Source organism: Martes martes (genome assembly GCF_963455335.1).
Source record: "Martes martes genome assembly, chromosome: 2".
NCBI lineage: Eukaryota > Metazoa > Chordata > Mammalia > Carnivora > Mustelidae > Martes > Martes martes.
Window position 1 is genome coordinate 60513088 of NC_137889.1, and position 26451 is coordinate 60539538.

General features: G+C 49.9%; 1 protein-coding gene across 1 annotated transcript in view; it reads right to left on the bottom strand.

Annotated features, from left to right (window-relative positions):
• The window catches only part of DPYSL2 (dihydropyrimidinase like 2), a 68827-nt gene extending 50482 nt beyond the window's left edge, over positions 1-18345 (bottom strand). Inside the window, exons 1-3 of the mRNA XM_080797614.1 lie at positions 18117-18345; positions 14550-14638; positions 12717-12901 (exon numbers count right to left, since the gene is read on the bottom strand). Coding sequence (XP_080653740.1) covers positions 12717-12901; positions 14550-14638; positions 18117-18155 — 313 coding nt within the window. The 5' untranslated portion in view covers positions 18156-18345. The remainder of the gene's footprint in view (positions 1-12716; positions 12902-14549; positions 14639-18116) is intronic.
• Between the last annotated feature and the right edge of the window lie 8106 nt (positions 18346-26451).

The following is a 26451-nucleotide window of genomic DNA, read 5'->3' on the forward strand; positions in this document are numbered from 1 at the left end:
GAGACCTTGTCACTCAGCATCTCTTCTGGATGAAATTCCTCGGAACAAGCAGAACGGATAGGCAGGTTTTTATGCAAACTGCCTTCAGGACAAAGAGAATGAGAAAAGGCAAGGGCCAAGCCTGTCCGTGAAGAGGGAACACAATCAGGAAAATGGCATTTTCTGGCACAGCCATGGATGGAAAACCTAACGGTCGCCAGAGGCCACCTTTAACTGGCAAGGAGACAATAGAAATCGGGGCTTTATGTCATAGAAACAAACGTTGCGCAGAACACGGTCTCGGGATCATCTGACTCTCAGAACTGAGACATAAAAGTCATATGCCTATTCACCCCAGCCAAAGGCAGCAGGAATATCGTTGAATAAAAACTTTCCGTCTACTTCCTTTTTATCAGCTTTCCAGTCCGTCTTTCTAAGGCTAAGAGGCCTCGCCATTTAATGAAAAACCCAGTTTTACCGCAAAGAGGAATGATACCTTTTCCAGCTAGTCTCTAGAAAGGAAGTTTTTTGTAGAGATGAGCTTCGCACGGTGGAAAAGTTTCTCTTTGTGAGGAGAGAGTGGGAACTTCTGCCAGCACTCACTGCTGGTAGTAACTGAAAATGCACATAAGACAGGCTAATACAGAGAGAAATATGTCCCATGGGAGACAGGGCTCAGCAGCCGTCTCTGTCCCATCCCCAAGGTCACCCATCTCCTGGGCTTTGGTCTCCCTGCGGCAAAATGAAGAGACAAGCAATAAACAATCCCTAAGTCCCACACACGGGCCTCACCTGGAGCTCCCAGTCAGGTGTTGCACCATCATCCAGCCCCCAGGAACAAAGATTTTGGTGTTCAAATTTTACCTGTCCTTGCAGCCAGCCACTATTAAAAAGTAACTTTTTCAGGCGCCTGGTTGGCTCAATCATTAAGCGTCTGCATTTGGCTCAGATCGCAATCCCAGGGTCCCGGGATTGAGCCCCGCATCGGGCTCCCTGCTCATCGGGGAGTCTGCTTCTCCCTCTCCTACTCCCCCTGCTTGTGTTCCCTCTCTCACTGCCTCTCTCTCTGTCAAATAAATACATAAAATCTTTTAAAGAATAAAATAAAATGAAAGCACCTTTTTCCTAACTAAACAAATAGGCCTTTTTGTAGAATACAAGGGAGAGAATGATCAGGTATCTTAAATTTCCCACTAAGCAGGATATAAAATTCAGCAAACCAAATCCTCCTTTTCCAAAGAAAGGTGGAAACTATGTTTCCTGGGGCCAGGGGGCTCTCCAATAACAGAGCAAAATGCTTCCAGCAAGAGAAGAAATCTGGGTGATGGAGAAGCTGTGCTACCATAATGTCCAAAAAAAAAAAAAACAAAAAAAACCGCTGATCTCTTTGATCAAATCTCGATGAAAGAAGGTGAGGGGTATAGATGACAAAATGTGGACGGGATTGCTAAAGTCAATCGCTACAAAACAAAATACCTTCAAATACTTCAGGGTCCAGGCGTCACGATAAAAAGTTTTTACTGTCAAAATGCAAAACTAGGCTTTAGGGCTAACTAACCCCCCCTCCTACGTAACCTCAAATGCATCATCCCCCTGAATCCTTCCTGCAACCCTATCAGGCAAGAAAGTCTAATCCAGGCCCTTCGGATGATGGACAAAACCAAGACAGGATTACGGGGCAACCGCCTGAGCTAATGAATACAGAGCAGAGTCTCTTCCAGAATCAAGGGCTCCTGATCCCCAGCTCTGTGAAGACGAGTTGTCAAGAAGTGCAGGCCTCAAATTCTTTCCACTCCACCGCATGCTTCTCCTTGGATCCTCTCCATAAAGGAAAATGCAATGTGCAGAACAGCAGTCCCCCAAGGGCCGGGCTTTCCTCCCCGTCCTTGCTCCTCCTCAAACGATGCCATCTGCCTGAGGTGTTTCCCAATCAGACGGGCAAGGAGCTGAGCCCGGTGAACCTTGCGGGGGGTCATGCCAAAGTGAGTCAGAGAAATGAGGAAAGACAAGGCTCAGGCAAAGGCAAGAAGACCTTTGAAGCAGCTTGCGTGACAGGACACGGCACCATCAGGCCCTGCACAGAAGAGAGCTCCTGGGCCTCCCAGAAGCACGGTTAAGTTCAGCTCATGAACGTATGGCATCAGTCACGCCTCTCCATCGCTCTTGCTTCTGCCTCTCCCTCTGCCTCTCCCCTTGCTCGTGTGCGCGCTCTCTCTCTCTCAAATAAATTAATGAATTTTTTTAAAGATTTTATTTATTTGTTTGTTTATTTATTTGTTTATTTATTTGACAGAAAGAGAGAAAGAGAGAGACCATGAGAGCAGGAACACAACCAGGGGGAGTGGGAGAGGGAGAAGCAGACTCCCCAGTGAGCAGAGAGCCCGATGTGGGACTCCATCCCAGGACCCCGGGATCATGACCTGAGCCAAAGGCAAACGCTTAACGACTGAGGCACCCAGGGTCCCCTAAATAAAAAAAATTTTAAAAAGGTAAATAAATGAAAGTTAGATCAAAGCGCAATAGAGATAATGCTCAAAATCTTTCGGTTTCTAGGAGATGGATATTAGCCCAACGCCTGATGGCAAACTCTAGGTGGAGGCTGCATCTACAGCATCTGTGAAGCACCTGGCCCAACGCTGGGCACAGAGTATGATTTTTAGCTGTTAAAAAGCAAACAGCACCCCTTTATTCTGTGACCTGCAGGGGCTGTCTGCCCAGAGCCTGGATTAGAATCCCAGTCCTAACACTTGCAAGCTCTGTGGCTTTATGCAAGTCTCCTGGCTTCTCTGGGATTCCCATTCATTTCCTCATTTATGGCATGAGCAGAAGCCCACCCATCTTCAGGGCTGATGGAAGAAGCAGAAATGGCAGGCATAGGGCTGGGCCGGCATCAATGTCTTGTAGTACCAATGACCTGCTCCCTCTCAGTTACCTCACATTCTTCTAACCATCTCAAGTGCAAAAGACAGCCATGCCGCTCCACCCTGGGAATTCCTGCAGGCGGGGGGCAGGGTCCAGAGAGCAGCCGCTGGGTCATTTAGTTTCTCAGTTCATCCGAGGACAAGAGAAGTCAATGCAAGCCCCTTGGAGGAAGAGTGATGTCATCCAGGTTTAACTGAAACCACCCTGGTTGACCCTGTTGTCCTGGGGTGACAATCAGGACCACCCCCTCTTGCTGCCAAACATGCGTTCATCTGGACAAGCACTAGAATGCACGTGCCAGTCATAGGGCTGAAGCCCCCACCCAGCGCTGTAAAATGCACTGACAACACACCACCAATACTGGGCTTGAGCTCAGGAGGGTCTGCATGTAAAACTCTAAAGCAAAAATGACATTTTCTCCCAAATACCAATGCTGCAACCCCCTTCCCTTGGGCTCAGTATCCCCAAAATATCTGTCAACTCCTCAGGTCGTGGTTTGCTAACTAAACTGCCTTCTTGCCTTCACGATGGATTTGTTCCGTCTGCTCTTTGACCCCCATGATTTTGTAGCTAGTGAATCCAGGCAAGAAATAAATAAACAATAAATAATAAAGACTCCCAGCTGGGTGCAAGCAACAGGAAATGTGCATGTCAAAGAAAAAGCAGCTGTTTGTCTCTGCCAAAACTGGCCAATCATGGATCAGGGACCAGCACTGTCATCTCTGAGGGGTCTAATACGGTCCCTTTATTCGATGTCAAATACAGGTGACTCACCGTGCCTGCCCAGAGAAGAGAGCTCAGCATTCTGCCCGGACTCTCTCACCACGCTCTCTGCGTGTTGGGCCCCCTATGACTAAAGCCCTCCTTCAGTAGAACACCCACTGGGGAAGAATTTGTCACCGATGCTGCCAGAGGAGTGACCCCGGGCTGGGCTCGTGCACTCAGTGAACTGAGGGGAAAGAGGCATTTGTGCAGGGAAAGGAACGCAAACCTCCTTGCTGAGCCTGCAGGGAGTCTCCACGAGACACAGAGGGGCCCACGCATCCAACAGCACAGCCACGACCAAGTATCAAGTTGGCCTCGTCTGAATTCCTGTTTGGCTGAAAATTCAAATCTGGCAAGAGTTATTGACTCGATGAGCTGTTTCCTGGTGACATCGCTTTGCATCTGTGGGGCGGAGTGTGTTGTCAAGAAATTTGAGACCCAATTTTTCCAGTGATTATTTGGAGGGGAGGCAGGAATTGAAAAGTAAAATTTTAAATTTCTGTATGAGAAGCCATTTTAGAGGGTTTCAGAGAGAGAGAGAGAGAGTGTCATTATTCCTGCTAGGATCAGAACACAATGTCCATTACAAGGGCTTGAAGACAACACAAGCCTTGAACTCACCAAGTGGCAGCAAAGAGAGGTGAGCCATCTGGAATCAGCTCGCATGCGACTGCACCCTTGGAGCCGGAGATACGAACAGCTCATCAACACACCCACTGACACATCGATAGGTAGGCAGACATTAGATTATGCAGATGGATTTGACGGATAATACAGATTTATCTAGATGCACTGACTAGATAGAACGGATGACGATAAATCACACACAGAGATGAGAGAGGAGATACACAAGAGACAGACAGACAGACAGAGATATTAGACAGACACGTAATAGATTAGATAGGTAAACAAACTGATCAATCGATTCACACATGTGCCAAGTGTCACACTAATCACTTACAAGTTGTGGTACAAACAACCTCACTTACTTTGCACATAACTCCACCAATATGTCCCCACATTACGGACGTGGGAATGGCCATCTAGAACTAAGGTATCACATGATCCCACTCATGCAGCGCGTCCTAGAAAGGACTAAATGGAGGTTTTTGGCCCCGGGGAGCTCTCTCACCCCTGCCTGCTATGTCGCCCTCTGAAGCACGGTCCAGTCAATTTCACCCAGCTGGCAGACAGAGGCGGGGACAGAAAATCTGAATGGTTGCCTTAAAAGTCTATGATTCTATGTTATTACCAGGCTCTTTTGATTTTTCCCTCACAGGCTCCCCACAAGGAAGGATTCCAGTTCTGACCTATCATTAGAGGGAGATTAGGTCATAAACACTACTGATTCAACCTAAAGACAGTAGGGTTTTCTCAGGGAAACCAGCACAGCAGGTGGCCCACAGGGCTGGGGACATCAGTTCACATCCCAGCTCCAGCCTGACTTCAGCACTCCCCCAGCACCCACCTCCCACCCCACTTCCTCTAAGTGCTAACCAGTGCCCTATTAGGGCGTTAGCCAAGTACACCCTCCCAGGACACCAAGGACAGCAACTGAAGGAGGAGGCCCCTTTTGGTGACCTTAGCTCAGCCCCATCCTATTTCTTTAAGATTTTTTTTTTTATTTGTTGGGGGCGGGGGGAGGCGCAAGAGAGTAGCAGGCCCAGGGAAAAGCAGGCTCCCCACTGAGCAAGGACCCTGATATGGGACTCGATCCCAGGACCCTGGGATCATAACCTGAGCTGAAGACAGACGCTTGGCTGGCTGAGCCACCCAGGTGCCCTTCCTGTTTGATAAGCTTCTAGAGGCCACCTGGCTATAGAATCCACACACCCCAGGCCCGTGACAGTCCAATCCTCACCCTCTTCGCAAAGGGGACAGGAGATAGCAGGAAGCTGAGGGCAGAGGGCATCTCTATCTTTCAGAAAACTTTGACAGAGGGCACCTGGGTGGCTCAGTCTGTTAAGTGTATGCCTTCAGCTCAGGTCATGATCCCAAGGTCCTAGGATCCAGTCCCACATCGGGCTCCTTGCTCACCGGGGAGCCTGCTTCTCTTTCTGCCTCTCCCCCACACTCACAGTCACTCTCTCTTACAAAAATAAATAAAATAAAATAGAAAACCTTGACAGATACTCAGTTTCAGCTGAAGACCAACTGTTGGAACAAGATCCCGAGATCCATAGCTTTTAACCCTGGCCATTAGCTGGAAGTTTTAAAAAACTAATGTCTAGGCCACCTAGGACAATTAAGTCAGAGGTTCTGGTCTCTGAAGTTTGTGAAAACTTCCCAGGGGAGTCTAGTGTGCAATCGAGGTTTGGAACTACTGACCTGGCTCCCCTCAAAATTCCCTTCCCTGGAGAGGCAGCCTCAGCCAGAGCCCCAATCCGCCCCCCCACAACCTCTCTATCATTAGGGGAACATTTAGTCACATTCAAAGAAAGCTGCCTCCCAAATGGGTTGACCAGAAAGAACTCTAATTTCCACTCACTGTAATTACCCTTTATCATGACCATGGCAGTTAGGATGGCCTAAAATCAAGAAATTTGGGTAAATGGCTTCACCCAACAAGAGCAGGAAGTCAGAGGCAGAGCTCTCAAACCCAAAGAAATAATCATTTTCCAAGAAAAAAAAAAATAGGGAGGTCTTCTCCAAGAGGAAAAAGGGGCAAGCAGCCCAAATGGAGTGATCTGAGGCCAGAACTATGAATGGTAGGTAGGAAAACGCAAACACCTAGGCCAGCCACTCCCGAAGACAGGCATCTGTCCCCTTAAAACACTGTGTGTCATTAATTTTGCAAATGAGGACAGAGTATTTACCTATTATGGGCTTTTAGGAAAAGCCAAGCAAAGCAGTGCAAACCTAGGCAGGGAAAAGGACATGGGTGCTCTGTCCCAGTTCCTGTCTTGAGCAGACGGAGAGATGATACAAAAACCACCGCGAACTTCCAGTGCGGTTAGGAGTTTTCTTCAATGACTAAGTGGGTATGTCCCTTCTTATTAAACGTCCTCTTCAACTCTACAACTCCGCTGTGCAGGGAGCAGTCACGTGGCTGGGTACGGAAGGGAAGCAATGGGGAAGGCAATATGGAATGGGGTGGTTTCCGAACTGTGCTTCCCCAAACCCTAGAATTCCCCAGAGGCAGAAGGGCTGTCAAGACGGGGAGCACAGTGAGAAAGGGGGCGAGGACCTGGGCTCTCCCACAGCCCACCGTTCCAGCCAGAGCAGCTCTGCCTTCAATAGCCTTATCTGCCAGGTAGTGAGGAGCAGGGGGGGGCTGCCCAGCTAGGATTTTACATGAGAAGAGGGGTCCCAGGACAACGATGTTAAGCTACGAAGGTAGAAGGAGCAATGCGGTCCAGATTTTGGTCCAGACCCATTGGGCCCTTGATCAGGCAGCCAGCAGAGGCAGGTCCACACAGCCTAGGTGCCCTATATGAATGGACAGGGCATGATCCGTGCCTTCAAGAAGTCTCTGCCTGGCTTACTGAGCCAGGACCTAGAACAAGGGTGTCCTCGGACACGTATGTGTCATGCAGGCTCTAACTTAGCCACATGGAACCCTGATGCCATAGGATACTGACCACTGAGCCTATCCCTCACCATCCAGAGACTGGGAAGTACTTGCTAGAACTCAACATTTCCACTTCCCCGGCTACCACTCCTGGCTCTAGCTGTCACTGCGGGCAACAGGGTTGACAGGAAGCTCCCAGAAGTCTGAGCAGCCTGCTCTAGGGAAGTCAGAGAATGGGCTCCAGGAGCATCAGAAGACTGAGACCCCAAACTCTGAGGATCGCTGCCACATGTCATGGCATAGGGCCTACAGACCCAAAGAGGAATAGCCCTGCTTCTGGAGGGGCCTTACCCTAAACCCCGAGGTCGATGAGGCTGGCTGATCGAGCCCAATCCAACGGCCTCCTTCATGAAAACAGCACTTAGTAAAGCCCTTCAGGAAGGGCTGTGTCATCTCTCAGGATGCTTCACCTTTTCCCTCCCTTCCTCCATCCTGCTCAGCAGCTCGTAGTAGGTGATCAGCCCAAAACGCTGCAGGGAGTAGGCGCATTCTTCCAATCCTGCCATTCCTGGCTGGGACTCACATGGCGCCACCTGCATAGGCCCAGTCCCATGGGGTCTGCTCACAGAGCAACCTCGCCCATGTGGGCCCACGGAGATGTGAGCGGCAGACAGGAGGAGCCTTCACCGGCAGCCCATGGGCTAACGTGGCTTTCTAATCGCCAGGCCACGGGCAGATTCTGTGGCCGTGACTTTGGTCCTGGACTTTGAAACTTTAGTCTGATGTGGTCGGCCTTTTTTGTAAACACTTTCCAACCCGAGTCAAATGAATGGTGCAAAGGGAATAATCAAAGTATCAATTACAGACAATTCATATTATAGTGCGTGTGTGTTCACACATGTGTCCTCATCAGAAGCAGGGAGCAAACCCACACGCCACATAGATGAAGAAATGACAAGCAGGAAATGTACCACAGTGACACCCCAAGCCACGTCTCCTGAGGAAAGCCTGGCCAGCGGAGTCCTGGGAAGCCACCTCGCCTTTCTGTCAGGCCTCCCGCCTCCACAGCCGAAACTCTGCAGAAAGGACAGGGTCGGACCTGCCCAAGGGACGTCGGGGAACGGCTGCTGCCTCTCTCACGGTGCTCAGGGCTGTTCCTCAAACAGCTCAGACCCTGTGCGCCTACAGCAAGCTCTCTCACAGGACAACCGCCTGACAGTGCACCCCCGCCTCCTCCTGCAAGAATGATCCAGACAGAGGGAGAGGAGGGAGCAGTCCCTGATCACGACCTTAGTTAGGCCTGGAGCAACCGGGGCGCTCGCCTCCTGCCTCCCTCCCCCAACTGCCACGCTGGCTGACAGCAGACACGGGGGTCACTGCGGGAGACAGCTGCTTTCATCGAAACAGCCACGATGGACATCAGACACGCTAACCCCACCCCAGGATTCTCAGTCCTCTGGCAGTGTGCTCAGATGAAGTGTGAAACCAAGTTGCCTTAGAGTCTCCATTCACTCATTCATTCATTCAACAGGAAGTGTCCATGGAGCGCCTGGGGGGGTAGGGACACACTGCTGAGTGCATGGGGAGGACTGAAATGAAAGGGGCAGGAGCCTTGACCAAACTATCACCCAGGATGGATGCCCTGAGGGCCATGGGATAAAAACCCAAGGTCTGCCGAGCCCCTGTGGATTACAGTGAAGGGGGCTGAGCAGGGGTTCTGGGACAGAGGTAATAGCCAGCTGGGCCTCCAGGGGTAACAAAGCTTCCTGGAGGCAAAGAAAAGAAGGTAAGGGCATCCCTGGCTGAGGTGACAATGTGCGTCCAGACCGGGGCAGCAGGACAGGTTCACATCATGGAGGGCTCTGCTGCCAGAGCTGAGTTCCTGGGCAGGAGGGAGCCACTGAGGGCTTCACCGGAGGGAGATGGCACTTATCCCTACCATGCCAAAGAGCCCAGGGTGTAAGGACACGTGCAGGCTGCAGAGACAGGATCCCAGAGGCAGTGGGGAGGCCAGAGCTGCAGGTGTGTTTTCCACGCCCACCACCCACACCAACGCAGAGGATAAGTGTCCGTGAAGAAAGCCCTTCCCCCCACCCAGGGCCTCACGTTTCCCGTCTATAAAATGGACGTAACCATTCCCATCTGCTTCCCGGAGATGCTGGGGTCTTCCCTCTGATGATCATAAAGCTCCCGGGGAGGCGAGCAGCACTCCCCCCACGATGCAAAGCCAACCTCCGCGCCCGCGCCCCCGCCCCTGGGCTGGAAGGGGCCCATAGGGCACGTCCGGAGGCTCCGCCCACCCATCCCGGAGGCTCCGCCCACCCATCGCTGGATGGAAAGGGCAAAGTTGCCGGCACGGAGCGCCCCTTACAAAGATCTCCTTGTGCCATTCTCAATGGGAGGCTCTGTCTGATGGCAATAATATTATTTTCTGCTGCTGACGTGTCACCTCCATTTTTAAACTTGGACGGCTCAGCTACATTTTCCACCTTGGGCAGCGCGGATGCAGACAGACCTGAGAAGCACACGGCAACGCAGAGAGATGGGAGCAAGATGGGTGTGGGCGGGGGGCACCAATTTACTTCGATGGCTTATTTCTGCAAGTGTTCACTGCAATCTTTTCAAGTGCCCTGAGCACTTCCGTTTGGCCTCCAGACTCACCGAAAATCAAGCTACGATCTCATTGAAGGAGGAGGTCGAAGGTACCAAACAAAGTCACATGAAGCAGCTAGCTCTTCCTCTTGTCCAAACCGTCTCCGTAAAGTGTGCCCGTGCCAGGGGACTCACTGGAAACCACTGCAGAATGTATGACCAGCAAGCAGAAAAAACCCTGACCTCCTCACCTGTATTATTCCCACTTCCTAAGCGAAGGGCAGGCCGGTGGGCATTCAATAGAGGTCAGTAACTCACCTCACTTGCTTATTTGCAAGGTAGTTACTATTTTTGTCAGGCTATAAAAGCAGTGGAGTTTGGGGTGTGACAACTCTGACTACATCCCCACGACCACTTTCACTCTTTGGGGTTTGTTCATTAAATTCCCTTACTCTTTGCCCTGAGTGCATGCACCACAAACCCTACATTAAAACATGATCACGTTCTGCCCAACTGAGTAGGGCAGACGGTCCAACTCCTCACCTCCCCCTTCATTCTGACCTGCCATAAGGCCATCTGCTGACTGTTCTCAGCCCCCAGGCCAGGGGCAGGACTGGTGGAGCCGGCCCTTGTTCCTGCTCAGAAGGAGCCCACCCAGGAGGAAGGGAAAAGAACCCCAGAGCTGCTGAGGAGGAAGGTCAGAGAGAAAGTCAGGGCCTTGGCAAGAAGGGATGTGCCCTGGCTCGTGGTGAAGGTGGTGGAGGATGGAAAAGCAGAGAAGAGACAAGAAGCAGAAAGGGGGACCAAAAATGGGTCGAGTATAAGGAGCGAAAGGCACATTCAGGGATGCAGGAGAGGAGGAAACAGAATGATGGGGTCTTTCAAGTAAGGCTGAGAGAAAACATGGGTTTTACACATCTGCTGAGCAAAGTGTCTTTGATCAGAGGCCAACTGTCTCTGAGCTCAGTGAATCACCAAATGTGGGAGCTGAAAGGGACATCCGAGGGGCACCTGGGTGGCTCAGTGGGTTAAAGCCTCTGCCTTCGGCTCAGGTCATGTTATCAGGGTCCTGGGATCGAGCCCCACATCGGGCTCTCTGCTTGCAGGGAGCCTGCTTCCTCCTCTCTCTCTCTCTGCCTGCCTCTCTGCCTACTTGTAATCTCTGTCTGTGTCAAATAAATAAATAAAATCTTTAAAAAAAAAAAAAAAAGAAAGGGACATCCGAGGTCCTCTGGCACAAATCCTTCATTGTGTAGATGAGCAGCCCTGCCAAGGAAGGTGACTTGCCCGTGGTCACACAGCAACTTAATGCTGGACGGATCCCAGAATGTCAGACTCCAGGTTGGGGGCATTTCCACCAGGGAGTGCTCCTGCCTAGCCATCCCTCCAGTGAGAGCCGTCAGTGGCCACTCACTCAAGAAATACTACTTGTGGCTTCTTAACACTCTGTGACCAACGTGAGGGCCTACAGGGGCCTCAGATGAACTCCAAATGGAGGCAGATTATAACCTTGATATGGCTCTGGAGGCTGACCCCCAAGCAGTCTGTGCTTCTCAAAGCTCGAGTGTGGCTCTGCAGCCAGCCCGAGGACAGGCAGCTATGCCTACTGGCACCAGGTGAGGCCTAACAGACGCCACTGACAAAATGGCAGCCTTCTGCAGGAGGTCAGGATCCTGAGGTGTGTACAGGGGATCCCCTTACCTCTTGAGACTGGCCCCCATTAGGTTAGAAGGTGATGTATGCAGCAAAAAAAGAAGTATAAGACTTAAATCTGCAGGCTCTGTCATTAGAGAGCTGAACCAGGAGAGAACGGTCCGTCATCCTTCAGGCACTCTGGAGACTGGGACGAGAACTGAGAAAGACCAGGAATGCACAATTTAAAATGTAGGGGAACTCAAACTAGAGAGGGATGGCAGGGTAACGTTCACCTAAGTGGTAAGATAGAAAAGAGGAAGTGAGAGACTAGACCATGAAGTTACAGAGGAAACGACCATCATTCTGAAAAATAAGCAGTAAAATGGGTTTCTCTAAAGCATAAAATAGCAAAGTTCTTTCTACTTTGACCCTCTTCTAAACTGAACTATAAGTTTTGAAGGGAGACTGTATATTTACTTTCACTCTCAGAGAAACTTGTTTTTTACCTATGTGTCTGACGGGCCACCGTGTAGCATGCCCACCTCCTCAAAAAATAAAGATCTGTTACAGGGACATCAGGAGACACACTGGAAATTGACATGCTACAAGCAAACTCTTAACATGCGTGCTATGATTCCAGGAAACAGACTTTAGATTTAGATGAAGGAAAAGCATGAATTCTTCGGAGCAATGCATGAGGGACCCCCGGCTGTTGGTGCTGGCAATTTTTATATCTAAATGACAATAATATCTATGCGTCCCTCTCCAAACATGACTGTTCAATTCCATTTCTGTCAAAGCCAGGCCATTTCCCCCGTTTGATTTTCTCAGCAGTAGAATGGAGGCTGCCACTTCAACATTTCATTTACCGCACCCCATCTTCATTCCAGGAAGATACACCCTCAGGAACTCCTTAAAAACCAAAATCAAATACTTTGGAGCAAAGGCTCAAAACAGATAGCTTTAACAATTACTCCAAAGGCTACGTCTTTAAAGTGACCACAATCAAATCATATTTTCAGGTTCAGGAAGACACAAGTTCAAGCAGAAAAGCAAGAAGTCATTCCTTCTATCCTACCAGGATTCTCTAGAACCATAACCTCCAGTTCACCTGGACAACTACGAGTTGGACATGAAAATGAGGACAAGGACACCAAGACAAATGGCTGACCCGACCCCACCCCCTTCCACAGGAAACCAATCCACTGCTCAGTCCAGCAACTTTTAGAAGGAAAGAATCAAACAGCAAAGACTCATTTTCAAATGATAATGGCTCCCAAGCTCTAAGATTACTATTCGTAAGCTCTCTTACTGATCATGGTGGTTCCCCCAGCCAGGGCTGCCTTGGTGCCTTGAAAGAAGTCATCGGCTGACGTCATTCCTTGGTCAGGCATCTGGAAGCGGGTATGGACATCAATCCCTCCAGGGATCACCATCCTAGAATGGGCTTCGATGGTCTTCACCCCTCCTGGCACAATCAGGTTTTCCCCTATTTGCCTAAATAAAAAGGATGGATGTTAACAGCTGTAAATGAACCATCCCCAGATCCAATGGCATCTGACAGACATTTCATGAAGCCAGCAACCATCCTCCCCTCGGTTCTGTAGACTTTTTGGATTATTGTTCATTTTCATATGTGCGCTTCCCATTCCCAAAGTCCAACTAAGAGGCAAAGCAGAGCATATTAGAAAACAAAATTTAAATAAAGCACCAGAAGCCCTGATCAAAAAGGTTTAGTTGCCAGAAAACCCCTAAGATCAAAGGATAATAAGACCCCAAGATATCTACAGAAAAGGCCACAACACTTTCTCTGTAGCACACATAGTTGAACTCATTATCGCATAGCAATTCTCTCCAGGCCTGGCTGCAGGTTACAAACACTTATTTTCAACCCTGAGAAAGCAGAGGTGGAAAGGTAGTAGGAGAATAAAGCAAAAGAAAAAACAAAACAAAAAAAGTGAACATGATGATTACAGCTATTTAAAAATCTGGAAGCATGCACTCACCAACCCAGATACTAAGGACAGAATAACTGATATTATGTTGGAGGACACGGATTCATTTCCAATTTTTAAAAAACATCTGGGCTACATCTTCCTACCAGGTTTGTTTGTTTGTTTGTTTTTCCCGAAGGAAAAAGTAATCAAGGAGGAGTGGATAAAGTTCTAAAACAAATTAGTGTTGACTAAAAATAGCACGCAGGCTTGCTCACTTCTAGGCCAGTATCATGCTGCCTTCTAATTGGGGGAAAATGGAACATGAAAGTCATGGTATTTGAGAGCCTGGAACGGAGAATGTCACAAATGAACACACATGGAGAAAACATTAAATGAGGAAACGTTAAAACCTATTTTAGGTTCATAAATCAGGGTGTGAGTTTCCAGGCAACAGACACATCCACTCCAGTTTTCCACTCCTCTGGACTGGTTTGCTGCTAGCACTTGATGAATGCTGCTTATTTAAAAGATGTCATTTGCTAGTGTTTGTCTTTAAACAGATGTGCTCCTTCTCCAGGGCCCTGTGAGCTGTCCCAATCGGGAGGGCAGGATACTGGTATATACTCAGCTCTCTTAACCCTCTGTTGGTTCTCTTCTGCGACACAATACACAATAAACACAAGGGCAGTCTTACTTGTGTTTGTTGCCACTTACAGAATGAAACCTACCACGCCCTCAGGATGAGGCAGTACTTTGTTACTTGGTGAATTGTTAATTTGGTGTCCATTGGCCCCCCGCAACTTGGATTCTTAATTAAGAAAGCAGATGTGTTATCTTGGTAGAAGAGGCTGTAACACTCCATTTGTGTTTTAGATTGGGCAATCTACCGAAACATCTACAGTCTAGGAAAATCTTTAATATATTCAATAGATAACACACCAAGCAAGGAGATACTGTGTCACCTCAGTTAAAATAGTAAATTACATAACACATAAGGAAATGGGTGTGCATTTAATTGTGGCTTTGAATTCCCTAAATGTGAGTTTTCAAGTTCACTACTTACCACCAATCAAAATGAGCTTAAACAGACCCTAAGTTAGTCAGTCTCTGAAGTCTCCAAAGTTTGATCCTCTGTACGTGAACTGTAAGTAATGCTTAGGAATACGAGGAAGGTACACAAATTCGTCTCTATAATGAGTTATACTTACTTGATCAACCCATCTTCCATGTATATGTCTGCGTAGAATGACTGGTCATCATTAACAATTTTACCTCCTTTGATCAGAAGACGATCGCTCTGAAACAAAGAAAGTAGTAAGGTCACAATTCATACCTGACCTATGAGAAACACTGGCACTAAGACAATGAGCTAAAGACACATTTTTCACTATTCAAAAGAGATGCTCAAAATGAGTCAATTTTGGAAAGGTTCAGTGACAAAGGGGAACCTGATGGACAACTTATTCATCACTTGATGAGTCAGAATCTACTGGCAAAAGCTCAAAGCTTATCCTGGGTTTAAAAACAAAACAAAACAAAAACTATCCCTTTCCACTTAAAGAAGAGAGAAAATGAAAGAAGACACAACAATCTCCTTTAAAGAGCAATGAAAACATTTCAGATAAAGAAGACAGTATTTTTTAAATGGCTTTAGGCTAAACGTCACTTAAAAAAAAAAAATACACCCACATGTAGGGAAGTCAATTCTTGGCAAGGCTGGTGTCGGGGAAAAATTAACCAAGTCTGTTGTCATGGGATACACTACACAAACACACTTGGTTCAACCATTGCAAAGTTTCATTTCAATACATTCTTTATATTTGCTTTTTATCTTTGAGGTAAATCACAGAGATCGTTACAGAGGGGGGGAAACACCATTCAAATACACACCATTTTAACTATCAAGTTGTTAAGAAAAAGGTAGAGTTCTGTGATCAAGTAGATGAAATGGCAAGTTCCAAAATCTATACCGTTGATGCACTTGTATTTTAATTAGTGCAGAATATGTATCTATGACCAGCAGCACATGAGGGCCAGAAACACAACAGAAATGTTACATTATGACTCATCTCTATCCCAAATGCTGTTGATGGAGTGGGATATCATGGCCTGTGTTCAGTGGAGATGCACCTGTATTCTTCCAGACTGAGCTACAAGTTGAACCACAGATGCTCTTTTAATATACAAAACACTTTAAAGGATGGCAATCACTTTGATAATGGTTAACTTAAAACTCAGTTACAAACCCAATATTCTTACTAAGTGCTACTTGTGTTTATCACCCACCAAAAAAAGAAAATTATAGCAAATCTTTAAAAAATATGGGTGGTGGTGGGAGGAATGAATGAATAAATGAATAAATAAATAAATAAGTAATAAAAATAGATATAAGCTTCCAGACACCTAGGGGAAAAAGATACTTTTACACATAAATGCACACACAGCCAGGTACAGAAAGTATTTATTGTTTCCCTAACATAATGTAAAACAGTAAGATCATTTTAATTTTGTGCACTGTAGGGTCCTTCATCTGCTATAGCCTTCGGAAACTCAAATGGGAATAAACAGTCAACAGTAATTTCTGCACTTGTGTAAGGTAAATGTAAAGACCTTTACAAAATGCTGTCATGTATCCAAAGTCACCAAAGCCTCAAAACTCATCTGTGAGGTGGGTGGGGCCAGATTCTTATTACTATTACAGGTAAACAGATGAAGGCTGACAGGTCAAGCCACTTGCTCAAGGTCACCTGCTCCAGTGGCCTTTTCTGTCTATAATGATCTTCCTCCTTTCCCTCAGTCTCCAGCTCTAACAGGATAAATCTCACCTAGAAGGAGAAGCCTTGCCCTTCACTACCAACGCCCTTAGTCACTGCGGTACCTGTCCCAGCCATCACTGCGAATCCCCGAGCCAACATCATGCTAAGAAAAAAAAAGAGAGAGAGAGAGACATCACAGCCCGTCCACTCTAGTGCCTTCCAGAAGGCTTCTTACATAAGATGCTGGCCATGATGATGGAGGGAGGGAAACCATGCTATAGGTCCCAAGATAACGCAACTAGATTTTTAAGGGTAGAGGGGGCGCTCTTTAAAAACAAACAAACAAAAAAAAGGTCTTGATTGTTTGCTTTTTAAATTTTTTTTCTCCCCACACTGTCAAAATGAAACTCTTTTTCATTCACGAAGACAACAAATTTGAGGCTTGCAACAAATCTGCTCCCCACCCCCACTCTCTAGACTCCTTCCTCCGGAGCAGGGAACACATAACGTGGGGTCAGTGCCCCTGAGCCCAGCCCTTTCGGATCTTGGGTCTTCCGCCTTCCAGAAAAAGCTAGTTACCCCCCCCCCCCGCCCCGCCGTAGCACAGCTTGGCTCATCCCATAAAGTCCTCCCGAGCACACGCCCCCTCCCCTGTGCATTTGTTTCCACGTCTCTCTCCTGCGGATGGGTGTGCCCTTGTGCATCCAGAGGAAGCCGGGGTGTCCGTGGCTTGGAGGAAACCAGAGCGAAAGCGCGCCCTCAAATCCAACCCTAAACACATCTTGAGTTTACCAGGATTCTTTCGGTCTCTGCCTCAGCCCTGGGTTCTACCCAGCAATCAACTGCCCAATTCCAATTGCATATCATTATATAACAATGAATTTCGCTCGCGTTCCTCCTCCCCGGGATTTTATTCGGAAATGTAGAGAACCAGGACTGGTGAAATTTTTTTCCAAGGAAAGATGGGAAGAGGGTGGGGGCAGGAGAGCGGTGAAAGCAAGACCGATGGTTCAGCGCTGAAGCATCGCAAATTCATCGTTTAGATTTTTTTTTTTTTCTTTCTTTCTCGTGACTTACAAACTAACCACCCCAGGCCCCAGAACGGCACCGACACCTCCGGCCGCTGCGATCATTGTCTGGCCGAGGCCAGGCCGGGCCATCTGCTCCGCACGTCGCGCAGCGCCATTACCTCCGCGAGCCCGGCTCTGCGCTGTCCCCAACGCCCACCCTCCCAGCCCGCTTTGTATGCGCCAACACAGGCGCCTCCTTGGCTGCAGAAGGGGCAGAAAGACACAAGAGAGCGAGTTCAGAGCCCTGTCTCGGTTCCAGCCCCAACGAGGGCGAGGAAGCCGAGAGGGACACCAAAAACCAGCCCCTGATCAACAAAAAGCCCACGCCTGGCCCCCCACCCTCCCCTGCTCATCACCGCGTCCCTGTTTTTCCTTCCCGTTTCCACATCATCCCGGTACTCCCTGCCCTTTCCAGCATCCCTCCGCTGTCATTACGCCTCCGGGCTGAACCCCGCTCGTTTTTCTAAGACGCCGGAGGAAGGCTCCAGAAAGCCTTTATGGTGGGGGCGGGAGGCACAGGGAGAATCCATTTCTCCATCTCCCCCATCCAGCTCCCGGAGTCCAGCCTCGCAGCACGCAGCCCGGAGAACAATATCCGAGCTTCAACCATGCATATGCAATCTGGCATCCATTTGCTTACACCCCGCAGGCCAGCACTGCAGCATCTCGCGCTGACAATAAAAGGATACAGCGGCTCTGGCGCGCTACCTAAGACGTCCTTTAATGCACTTACGCTCCTATTTTAATGCCTTACAAATCACGTAGCTTACAGTTCTCTATGATTGCGTCTCCCACCACTCCGATCACCTTCTTTAGAAACAGGAAAAAAAGAAAAGAAAAAAGAAAAGTTGTGTTCCTCTTCCTCCCCCTCCTTCTAAAAAATTCCTCAGATGTTCTTTGCCACAAAAGGTTGCTGGCCGACGGCAGATTTCCCAAGTACCAAACTCACCGTGATGCGTGGAATATTTTTCTTCCCCTGATAAGACATCTCTCTCCTGAGAAAAAAATAATTTCAAGAGGATAGCTGTAAAGCAAAAATTGCCAGGAAAGAGATGGTATTTTTTTTTTTTTTTTTGCAGGATTGAAAAAGATGCAACTGCTTAGCTGGTCTTGCTGATAGCAGATTTCAGGAGCGTAACGGATAAATGCAATCCTCTCTCTCTTTCTTCCTCTGCTCCAACACAGCCCCAGCTAGGGCGGAAAAAAAAGAAAGAGAGAGAGAGAACAGGAGGGAAAGGGGTGGAAATAAACTACAGCAATAAAAGCCTCGGTTCAAGTCGGCCACCGCGGCGCATGCGCCGCCAGCCACTCCCTTTCCTCTCAGGCAAAAGCCATCCGCTTCGAGAGAGACGAGCTCTGATTGGCCTCAATCGTGGGATATGCAAATGAGCGCAGGCGGGGAGGGGAGCGGCGCGAGAGCGCGAAATGCTGCAGTGTGCCGCCGAGGGCGGCGGTCGATGCGTGCGCCCGAGCGGGGAGCGCGCCTTTCGCGCCCTTTCTTTAGGCCAGAGCACTAGGGACTGTGGCTGGCAGCCGCCCCAAATGCAGCATCGGCAGCTCAAGGACAATGGAGGGGTGGTCATTACGGGCCGGGGGAGCCCAGCCCGGCGACGGCGGGCTTCGCCGCAGCCCGTGCGGCACGCACCCGCTCGCGCGCGCCCCGCTGGATGCCCGCCCGCGCGCCAATCCGCGGAGGCCGCCGTTGCAGCCCCGCGTGGGGTGACTGCGCCGAGCCAATGGCTTTGCTGGCGGCGAGCGCGCGACTGCACCGCCGGCCGGCGCCGCGCCGCCCGGGAGGGGCGCCCGGGCCCTCCTCCCGCCGCCCTCGCCCTTCGCGAAGGCTCGCTCGGCCTCCGCCCGGGAGTCGATGGGGAATTCAGAGGGCAGCGAGCGGAGGGAAGGGGAGCGGGGCGGAGAGCGGCGCCGCGCCGGCCACGCCCGTCCGCCGCCCAGCTCCAGAGAGACGGGCGGCTGGACGCGGGCCTGCGAGCCGGGCTGCGCGGGGGCGTGGGGCGCGCGGCCGGGCTGCCTGGGGTTCCAGGGGCAAGCTGCGGGAGGAGAGCTATCCTGAGGGAAGGCGCCCGGCTGCAGGCTGCGGTGGCTTAAGCCCTTCGTACTGCGAGCAGGGGAGCGAGGCCACGGGAAGGAGGTGGTCGGCTGCTGGAGCTGGGAAACAGATGGGCCCTGAAAGCCCTGTGGTGCCCGCGGGCCGCCCGTTGAGGCCCAGTGTAGGTCCCTGCTCTCTTGAGCCATCACGCCTGCCCAGGCGGGGTGCTCAGGTGGTGCCTGCAGATCTGCCCAGGAGAAGCTTGGAGTACGGTGCCGTGGACAGGGCCTCCACATCACAATGGGACAGAAAGAGGAGATGAGCTGTGGGGAAGCAAGAGGAATGAAAGAAGGGGAAACTGAGTCATGGAGAAAACCCCCGAAATCAGAGTTAAGAACACAGGCCACTCTTCACTTCCCAATCAGAGGCACTAGTTAGGATTCGGAACGCATTCCAGGCCTCCCTTCTTGGCGCTACCAGCTGAACGGGCCTGGAACCCCTCGGCTCTGCTGGTCCAAATCGTGTAGTGGCACTCTAACTGCAGAATCCTTGTAGGAGAAATAAGCCCGTCCACTTGATCCCGAGCAGTCTACCAGGGGTCTCTGGAGATGTTGCCCAGGCAAGTACAATGACTACAACATCTGGGTAGGCCCATGGCTTTGGGTTTCTCTGCCTGAGATCAAACGATAGATAGAACCTTCCATAATCTAGGCCATTAGGCATGCATGGGGGGGAAAAAATAGAATCTATTTAATTGGCTCATACCTGCTCAGCAAAGATTAGCCAGATAAATACAAAATAATCCTGGGGCCACTGTGGGCCCACGTTCCAGTGTCTTTCTGCATCTGGCCACCTGTCTGTCCAGAAGATGTAAGATTATACTCTTTCACTCCTATTCTGGTAAATCCTGAAGTCCCAGAAAAGAGCCACAGCAAGCTTCATAGCTGGCTAATTCATTCAAGTTCCAATGAGCTGTGCATCTTGAAAACAAAGTAGACACCCCCCCCCCCCGCAACTATGCAATGTGCTAAGAACAACGTGACTTGATGCCAGCAGGTATTGGTGTCAAGCTGTAAGGGTTAAAGTCACAAGTCTGAGAAAGCTAAAACATGCCCTCCTACCAGTGAAAGCCAACTGTAGGTTCCAGAAGGGCCGGGGGCAAGTGTTCAATTAAATCATGAGTAAAATACCACTAGGAAAGCAAGCACATAATGAGATTCAAATTAATTTAAAACAGAATGACTTCTAATTAAATTGTTTAAGATTCTTGTTAAATTTTCCTGCTCCTGAACTGTTTGATCTTAACAGATTTAACTGTATCTTGTTACCTACTAACTTGCCAATGAATAGTTTGCTTTGTAATAAAAGCTTTAAAAAAAAAAAAAGGTTATTTATTTGAGCGAGGGAGAGCAGGGGGAGGGGTGGGGTAGGGAGAGAAAGAATCCCAACCAGACTCCCTGCCGAATGGAGAGCCCCACAAAAGGATCTGTCCCACAACTCCCAGACCATGACCTGAGCTGAAACCAAGAGCCAGAAGCTCAATCGACTGAGCCACCCAGATGCCCCTGTAATAAAAGCTTTTATGTCAGTCTTCTTTGTATCAACCTTATTTCTGTAGCCATCCGTATGAGGTTCTTAGTCCATGACAACTGACATTTCCACTCATACACATCCAAAGATTTAAGGTTTAAATTGATTTGTCTGTTCTGACTAGAGCTTAAGAGTATTTGGCACAAAGAGGATACCAAATAGTTTTAATTGGCCAGGGAACTGTCTGCAATCTGCATTTCCTACCATACTTACCGCTCAATGCAATGCAGAAAAGTAAAGGGGGTGGGGTGGGGAAGAATTTTCCACCCACTCTGCACTGATAGACTTGTTAATATACACTGTTTTTTCACATTGTCTTTAGACAAACACTCCATGAAAATTCCTGTATAGTTACAAATCCTTATCCCTGAACCAAATATTTTAGTCTATTCTCGGGCATAATTTTTCCAAACTTCTAAAAAATTAAATGCATATCAGGGAACCTGGGTGGCTCAGTGGGTTAAGCATTGGCCTTCAGCTCAGGTCAGGATCCCAGGGTCCTGGGATCGAGCTCCGCATCAGGGTCCCTGCTCAGCAGGAGTTTGCCTCTCCCTCTAACCTTTCCCCCATGCTCGTGATCTCTCGCTCTCTCAAATAAATAAATAAAATCTCTTAAAAATTGAAAATTAAGTGCATATCAAACATGAAAAGAGAGCATTGTACCCAGGTTCTGCATCAGTCTCTGACCACAGCCTCCTCTGCAACCTCGCCTCCCGTCCTTTGACACCTGTGCCTCGATCCCCATGCTCAGGTGGTGCATTTTGACAGAGACCAGCACACATGCTGCACCTCGAGGCTGTGTGCCTTTGTAAATCCGTGCCCTGGCCTATGTGATTCCCTTCACCTCCCTCCCTTGTCCCTCAACCCTTCCTCTAAAAGTGAGCTTAAAGCTCACCTCCTCAGTGCCCTCTGCCTCCCTGCTGCCTCCTAAAGTGTTAAGCACAACCTCCTCTCTCCACCGCTACTGGAACATGCATCCTTCCGTATTACAATTATTTGTCCTCTTCTTCTGTCAGAGCAGGACTCCTGAAAGCCAAGAGCCTGGCATTTTTTCTTGTGGTGACCAGTATCCTCCTCCCTGACCTGTGGCAGGGGCCCTCAGCGTTTGGTATAAAATGAAATGCTTTGGTGCTATTCCCAGAGAATTGCCATGTTTCTTCCATGTCACTGCCATGGTGAATTTTCATGTCAGGAAAATCCCCAGCTCAGCCTTTCCCTTAGCACTGTCGCCTTGCTGGGTCTTCCTTCTCTCCTCCAAGTCCCAGAAACTTCGAGAGAGCCTTGCTATAATGCAGCTCATTATTCCTTGTGTGGCCATAGCTGCCTGAATTTTCAGCTAAGCAGCCCCTAAACAAAGCTGCCACCACGTACCACCACGCCTGATAAAATCCAGGGAGAGGGCATCCCGTTCAGAACTCTAGAATCCTACAAGGAGCCTCGAGTCATTTTTCCCCTGAGCACTAGTTCTTAGGCTGTTCATCTCCGCCCTTCCATTACTCTTTCTACGTGCCTGCAGGGAACCCTTTGTCACGTCTACAACCTACACCATGCCATCCTCACCTCTGGCGTGATGAGGCGAGCAGGACTTTCCATTGAAAGCTGGCACTCACAAAGACTAGGAACTCTTTCAAAACACTTCCTCATGCCTCACCCTTTCCAGGGCCTGACAGTGGAGTGGGGTGAGGGGAGGGCTCCAGAGGGATGACATCCAGTCAGGATTTTTAAGATGTCCAAGTTGTACAGATTGCCGGGAACTGGGGGTGAGGAGATGAAGGACCGGGGACGCTGCAGGGTGACTGGGCTGTTTTCAGTTCCTCAGCTGCCGGCGCAGTCTGCCATCCAGCCTCAGACCGGGCCCACCACTGTTCTTGGTTTCAGCTTCCCCCTTCGGGACGCTGCAGTAGCTGGTTCTGCTTCAACGGCCCCCGCCGGGCCTCCCTCTGTGGAAGGGCAACATTCAGGATGTCCCAGAGTAGGGAAACCCCAAAACAGACATTTTGACCAAAAGAACAGAGCCTAGACATGGCAAAGAAGAGAAGTACCCCAGACCCCCTCTCCGCTGCAGGACTGCTGCTGAGGGCTGCGACCTCAAATGCACACTGCAGAGGAGGTTAAAATTAATGCAGTGGTAAAGAGAAGGCACCGGAATTCTTCCTTGCCAAAAACTAAGGGCACTGACTAGGACACTTGAGCTGGAAGTGACACCGTCTCTGCAGATGGAATCTGGCCATAACAGTCGTTTTCTCTGGGTGCAGAACCCTGAAGGGGCAGTCCGCAGAGGGACAGGCACAGGCTGCCCGGTCCAAGCCTTTCCAACGGGTGTGTCCTTTACCCAGGGTTGCCGAGTGCTGACCCACGAGGGTGGAAGTGACTGGCCCTCTGAGCCAGATGCCGCTTTTGCGAGCACTGGAAAGAGTACTGGCCCGCTCAGCAGGAGTTCTGAGAGCATCCCCACCCAGACCTTACTGGGTTAAGACAAGAGGCTCATCTGTCCCAGTCCTGCTGGACACTGGGACACAGAGGAAAGCATGCACTTCAGAATCTCGTAGCCTTTGGCTGTCTCCTTTTACCACTCCTTTGTAACCTACCTTGTACATCATCCTCTGTATGACTACAGATTTTCCATAAGGTTTTTTCTGCCCGAGGCTGGAGACAGACAGCCCCTTGCTTTGGCCTTCGTGCCTCAGGCCCGCCCTCTGGTGGTCAATGAGGAGAGTGCGTTTTGGGTCCCCTCTGTCCTCGACTCAGAACTAGGAAAGGGCCCAGTCCCAGGGTTTTCGTGGGTGATTTTGCCTCTGCATTGGAATCACCTGCGACCCGGTCAGACCTCCTGATTAGAGTCTCCAGAGATAAGGCCCAGGGATGTTTTTTAACCGGTTTACCTCCAGCCAGTACCCGACCACACCCTGCTTTTTAACGGAAGAGGAAGCTGGGAGAACATGGACTAGCACTCAGGTCTGAGGCCCACCCAGGACTTCTCCACTCCCCAAAGTAGGCCCATGGTTCTGCTCTGTACCCCATGGAAACATCTTATGAAAGAGTGGTAAATATTCCCGCTATCCTCCCACTTGATTGCCTTTTAGTAAAACACTCATGGGGTCTGCAGGAGGCAACTAGCATTACTGAGCACCTGCTGTAGTCTCCGAAAAGCAGAGTGCTTTAAATACGCCTTATTTAACCCTTCCCAAAAATCTTACTAGGGAAGTCTTCACGTTCCTGTTGTATAGCTAGGAGAATAAAATGCAAAGAAACCTCTCATTCCAGGCCCAGCTGCGTGTAAGAGCGTGCACGGGATTCTAATCCAGATCTGGGTGACCCCACAGCCCGAGGCACTAGTTCTTTAAATGATAAAGTACTTCCGTAGCAGAAAGTGAAAGAGGTGAGTATGGGTGGCCTGCTGTCTCTTTACCCCTTTCCCAGTCCCCCAGCTGCCACCATGGGAACCTCCAAGGACTTGCTGCACTCCTTTGGCCCTGCCCCTTGTCCGAAAATTCCCTCTCTCTCTTCATCACCAGGAGGGCTTCACTTTCTGTCAGTGGCCAGCTCTCTTCTCATTGGAAACATAATAGAGATCACCAACATGTAAATGAGCAATGAACCCTTACCTAGCTACCCGGGGGCTAAAAGGGCAAGTCCTTTTAGCTTGCCTAAAGAAAATGCAAACTATCCAGACTGCCTTCTTTCCTGCCTCATCCTGCCCTCCCCACCTCCCCAGCACCCCAGTTTCCAGCTGCTGCAACTGTCCTCTCCTCTCCCCTTCCCTGCAGGAATGGTCCTTCTCACCCCTCCATGCCCTCTTCCAGGACACGGGCCCTGACTCCCTATCTAAAGTCACCCCACATATTGGCTACCTTCCCTATCTCGGCAGCCCCTCAACAGTGGGGACCCCAGTGGGAAGTGTATAGTGTATTTGTTTCCATCTGTGTTGTTTAGTCTCTACTTCACAACAACTGTAGCCTCCCTAAGCCACCTTGTTCTCCACCCTACCCAGCAAAGGGCTCACAGCTCAATAAACAGGAGTTCCCACAGCAGCCCAAGAGCGGAGCCTCTCTGAGGACCTGGCGCAGATCGCCTCCCACCGCCCTGCCCCAGCTTGCCAGCCCTCCAGCCTAGGTAACCCAGGCCTCCCCTTCCGCCTCTGCCTCCCTGACTTGCACCTGCCCCCCTCCAATCCCCCACCAGTCCTCATTCATTCCTTTGTTTAAAACGCCAGATGGCAAGAATTCACCTCACTGGATTGGGTCACCCAGCCTCGTGGCTCCCTGTGGCAGATTTCTCTCCCACTGGGACCTGGCCTTCAGGTGCACCGGGCCTTGACCTTCACCAGGCATGACTCCAGCCACAGGTCCGCCCGTGGTACCTGCAGGTGGGTTCCCTTTTCCAAGCCCAGGCTTCGGGCTCGGGCTCCAACACACTTAGGAAGTAAAGCAGATGCTCATCCATCTGGGTCGTCCTTGGTTCAGAAGCTGTGTCAGTTCCACAGAGGACGGAGAACACGTGTCAGCTGCATGTCCAGAGAGTCTAAATAACATGTCAGGAGCTTCGGTCTCTTCGAAGAATCCAGCCGTGTTCAGATACTGAGAACTACCCACTTACTCAAAAACCTTCTGTGCCTCTAGCCCAACTCGTTCAAACAAGAGTCCCTGGAGACCTCGTTGGGGGCGATTTATTAGCTTAGTCTGTGAATTCTTGGAAGTAGTCCATTTGGGTACTGTAAAGAATTGCTGAATTTTCCCTTCATCAGGTTGGGCTTCCTCACTCCCCTCTCGCCTGCCTACCCTCGAGTTAGAGTTTATTACGCACGGTGTACCAGCCCAAGAGGACTGAAGGGTACTCGGGAGGTGAGCTCACAAGCTCACACACAGCCCCTCCGAGGGCTGCAAGGCCTTGTGCAGGGCGAGGCCATGGGGTGAGGATACACGGTGCTTCCCCTGCCCCAGAGAAGCTGTGCTCTGCCGCGGGCCTGGGCCCCCACAATGTCACCCACGAGATCACCCACCAAAGACTGAGCACCATCCCAGTTCTGAGCATGCCCGGCCTCCTTCGAGAAGCAGAACGGGACCGGAAGGGACATAAGCAGATAGGTAGGTGACTGCAAGCTACGCCAGCTGGAGTAGACTCTCCATCACATATGTGGGCCTTTAAACCAGATCCCACATGTATGGGCCACACCGACTTCAGGTAGGCATGCCGTCTAACCAGGGGAGGAAGCCGAGTGCCTCAGGAGTTCCCCTCTCTTCCTCAGGGATTGAGGAATGATGTTAAATTAGTAAAATGACCGCTTTAAGGTGATTGGCTGAGACAGGAAGAAAGTGATCCTGGGGGTCTGAGAGACTAAGGGCCACTGTCTCGTTGGCAGTGTCACCATCTTTCCTGTGGCCGCTTTCCTAAGGGCGCTGCTGCTTCTGGATCTTACGCTGTCCTGAATCAGGACTTCCCCCAAAGTGCAAATCTGACCATGTTACTTTTCCATTTAAAATGCTTCCACGGCTCCACGATACCTGTGTGACAAAGTCCAAGGTCCTTAGCACTGTGTCCAGACTTTTTGCATATTTGTGGCTTCCACCTACTTCTTGCGCCTTCTTGAGTGCTGTCGGCATCCCTGTTCCACATCCCATGCTCCAGCCACATCAAGCTCTTCACCTTC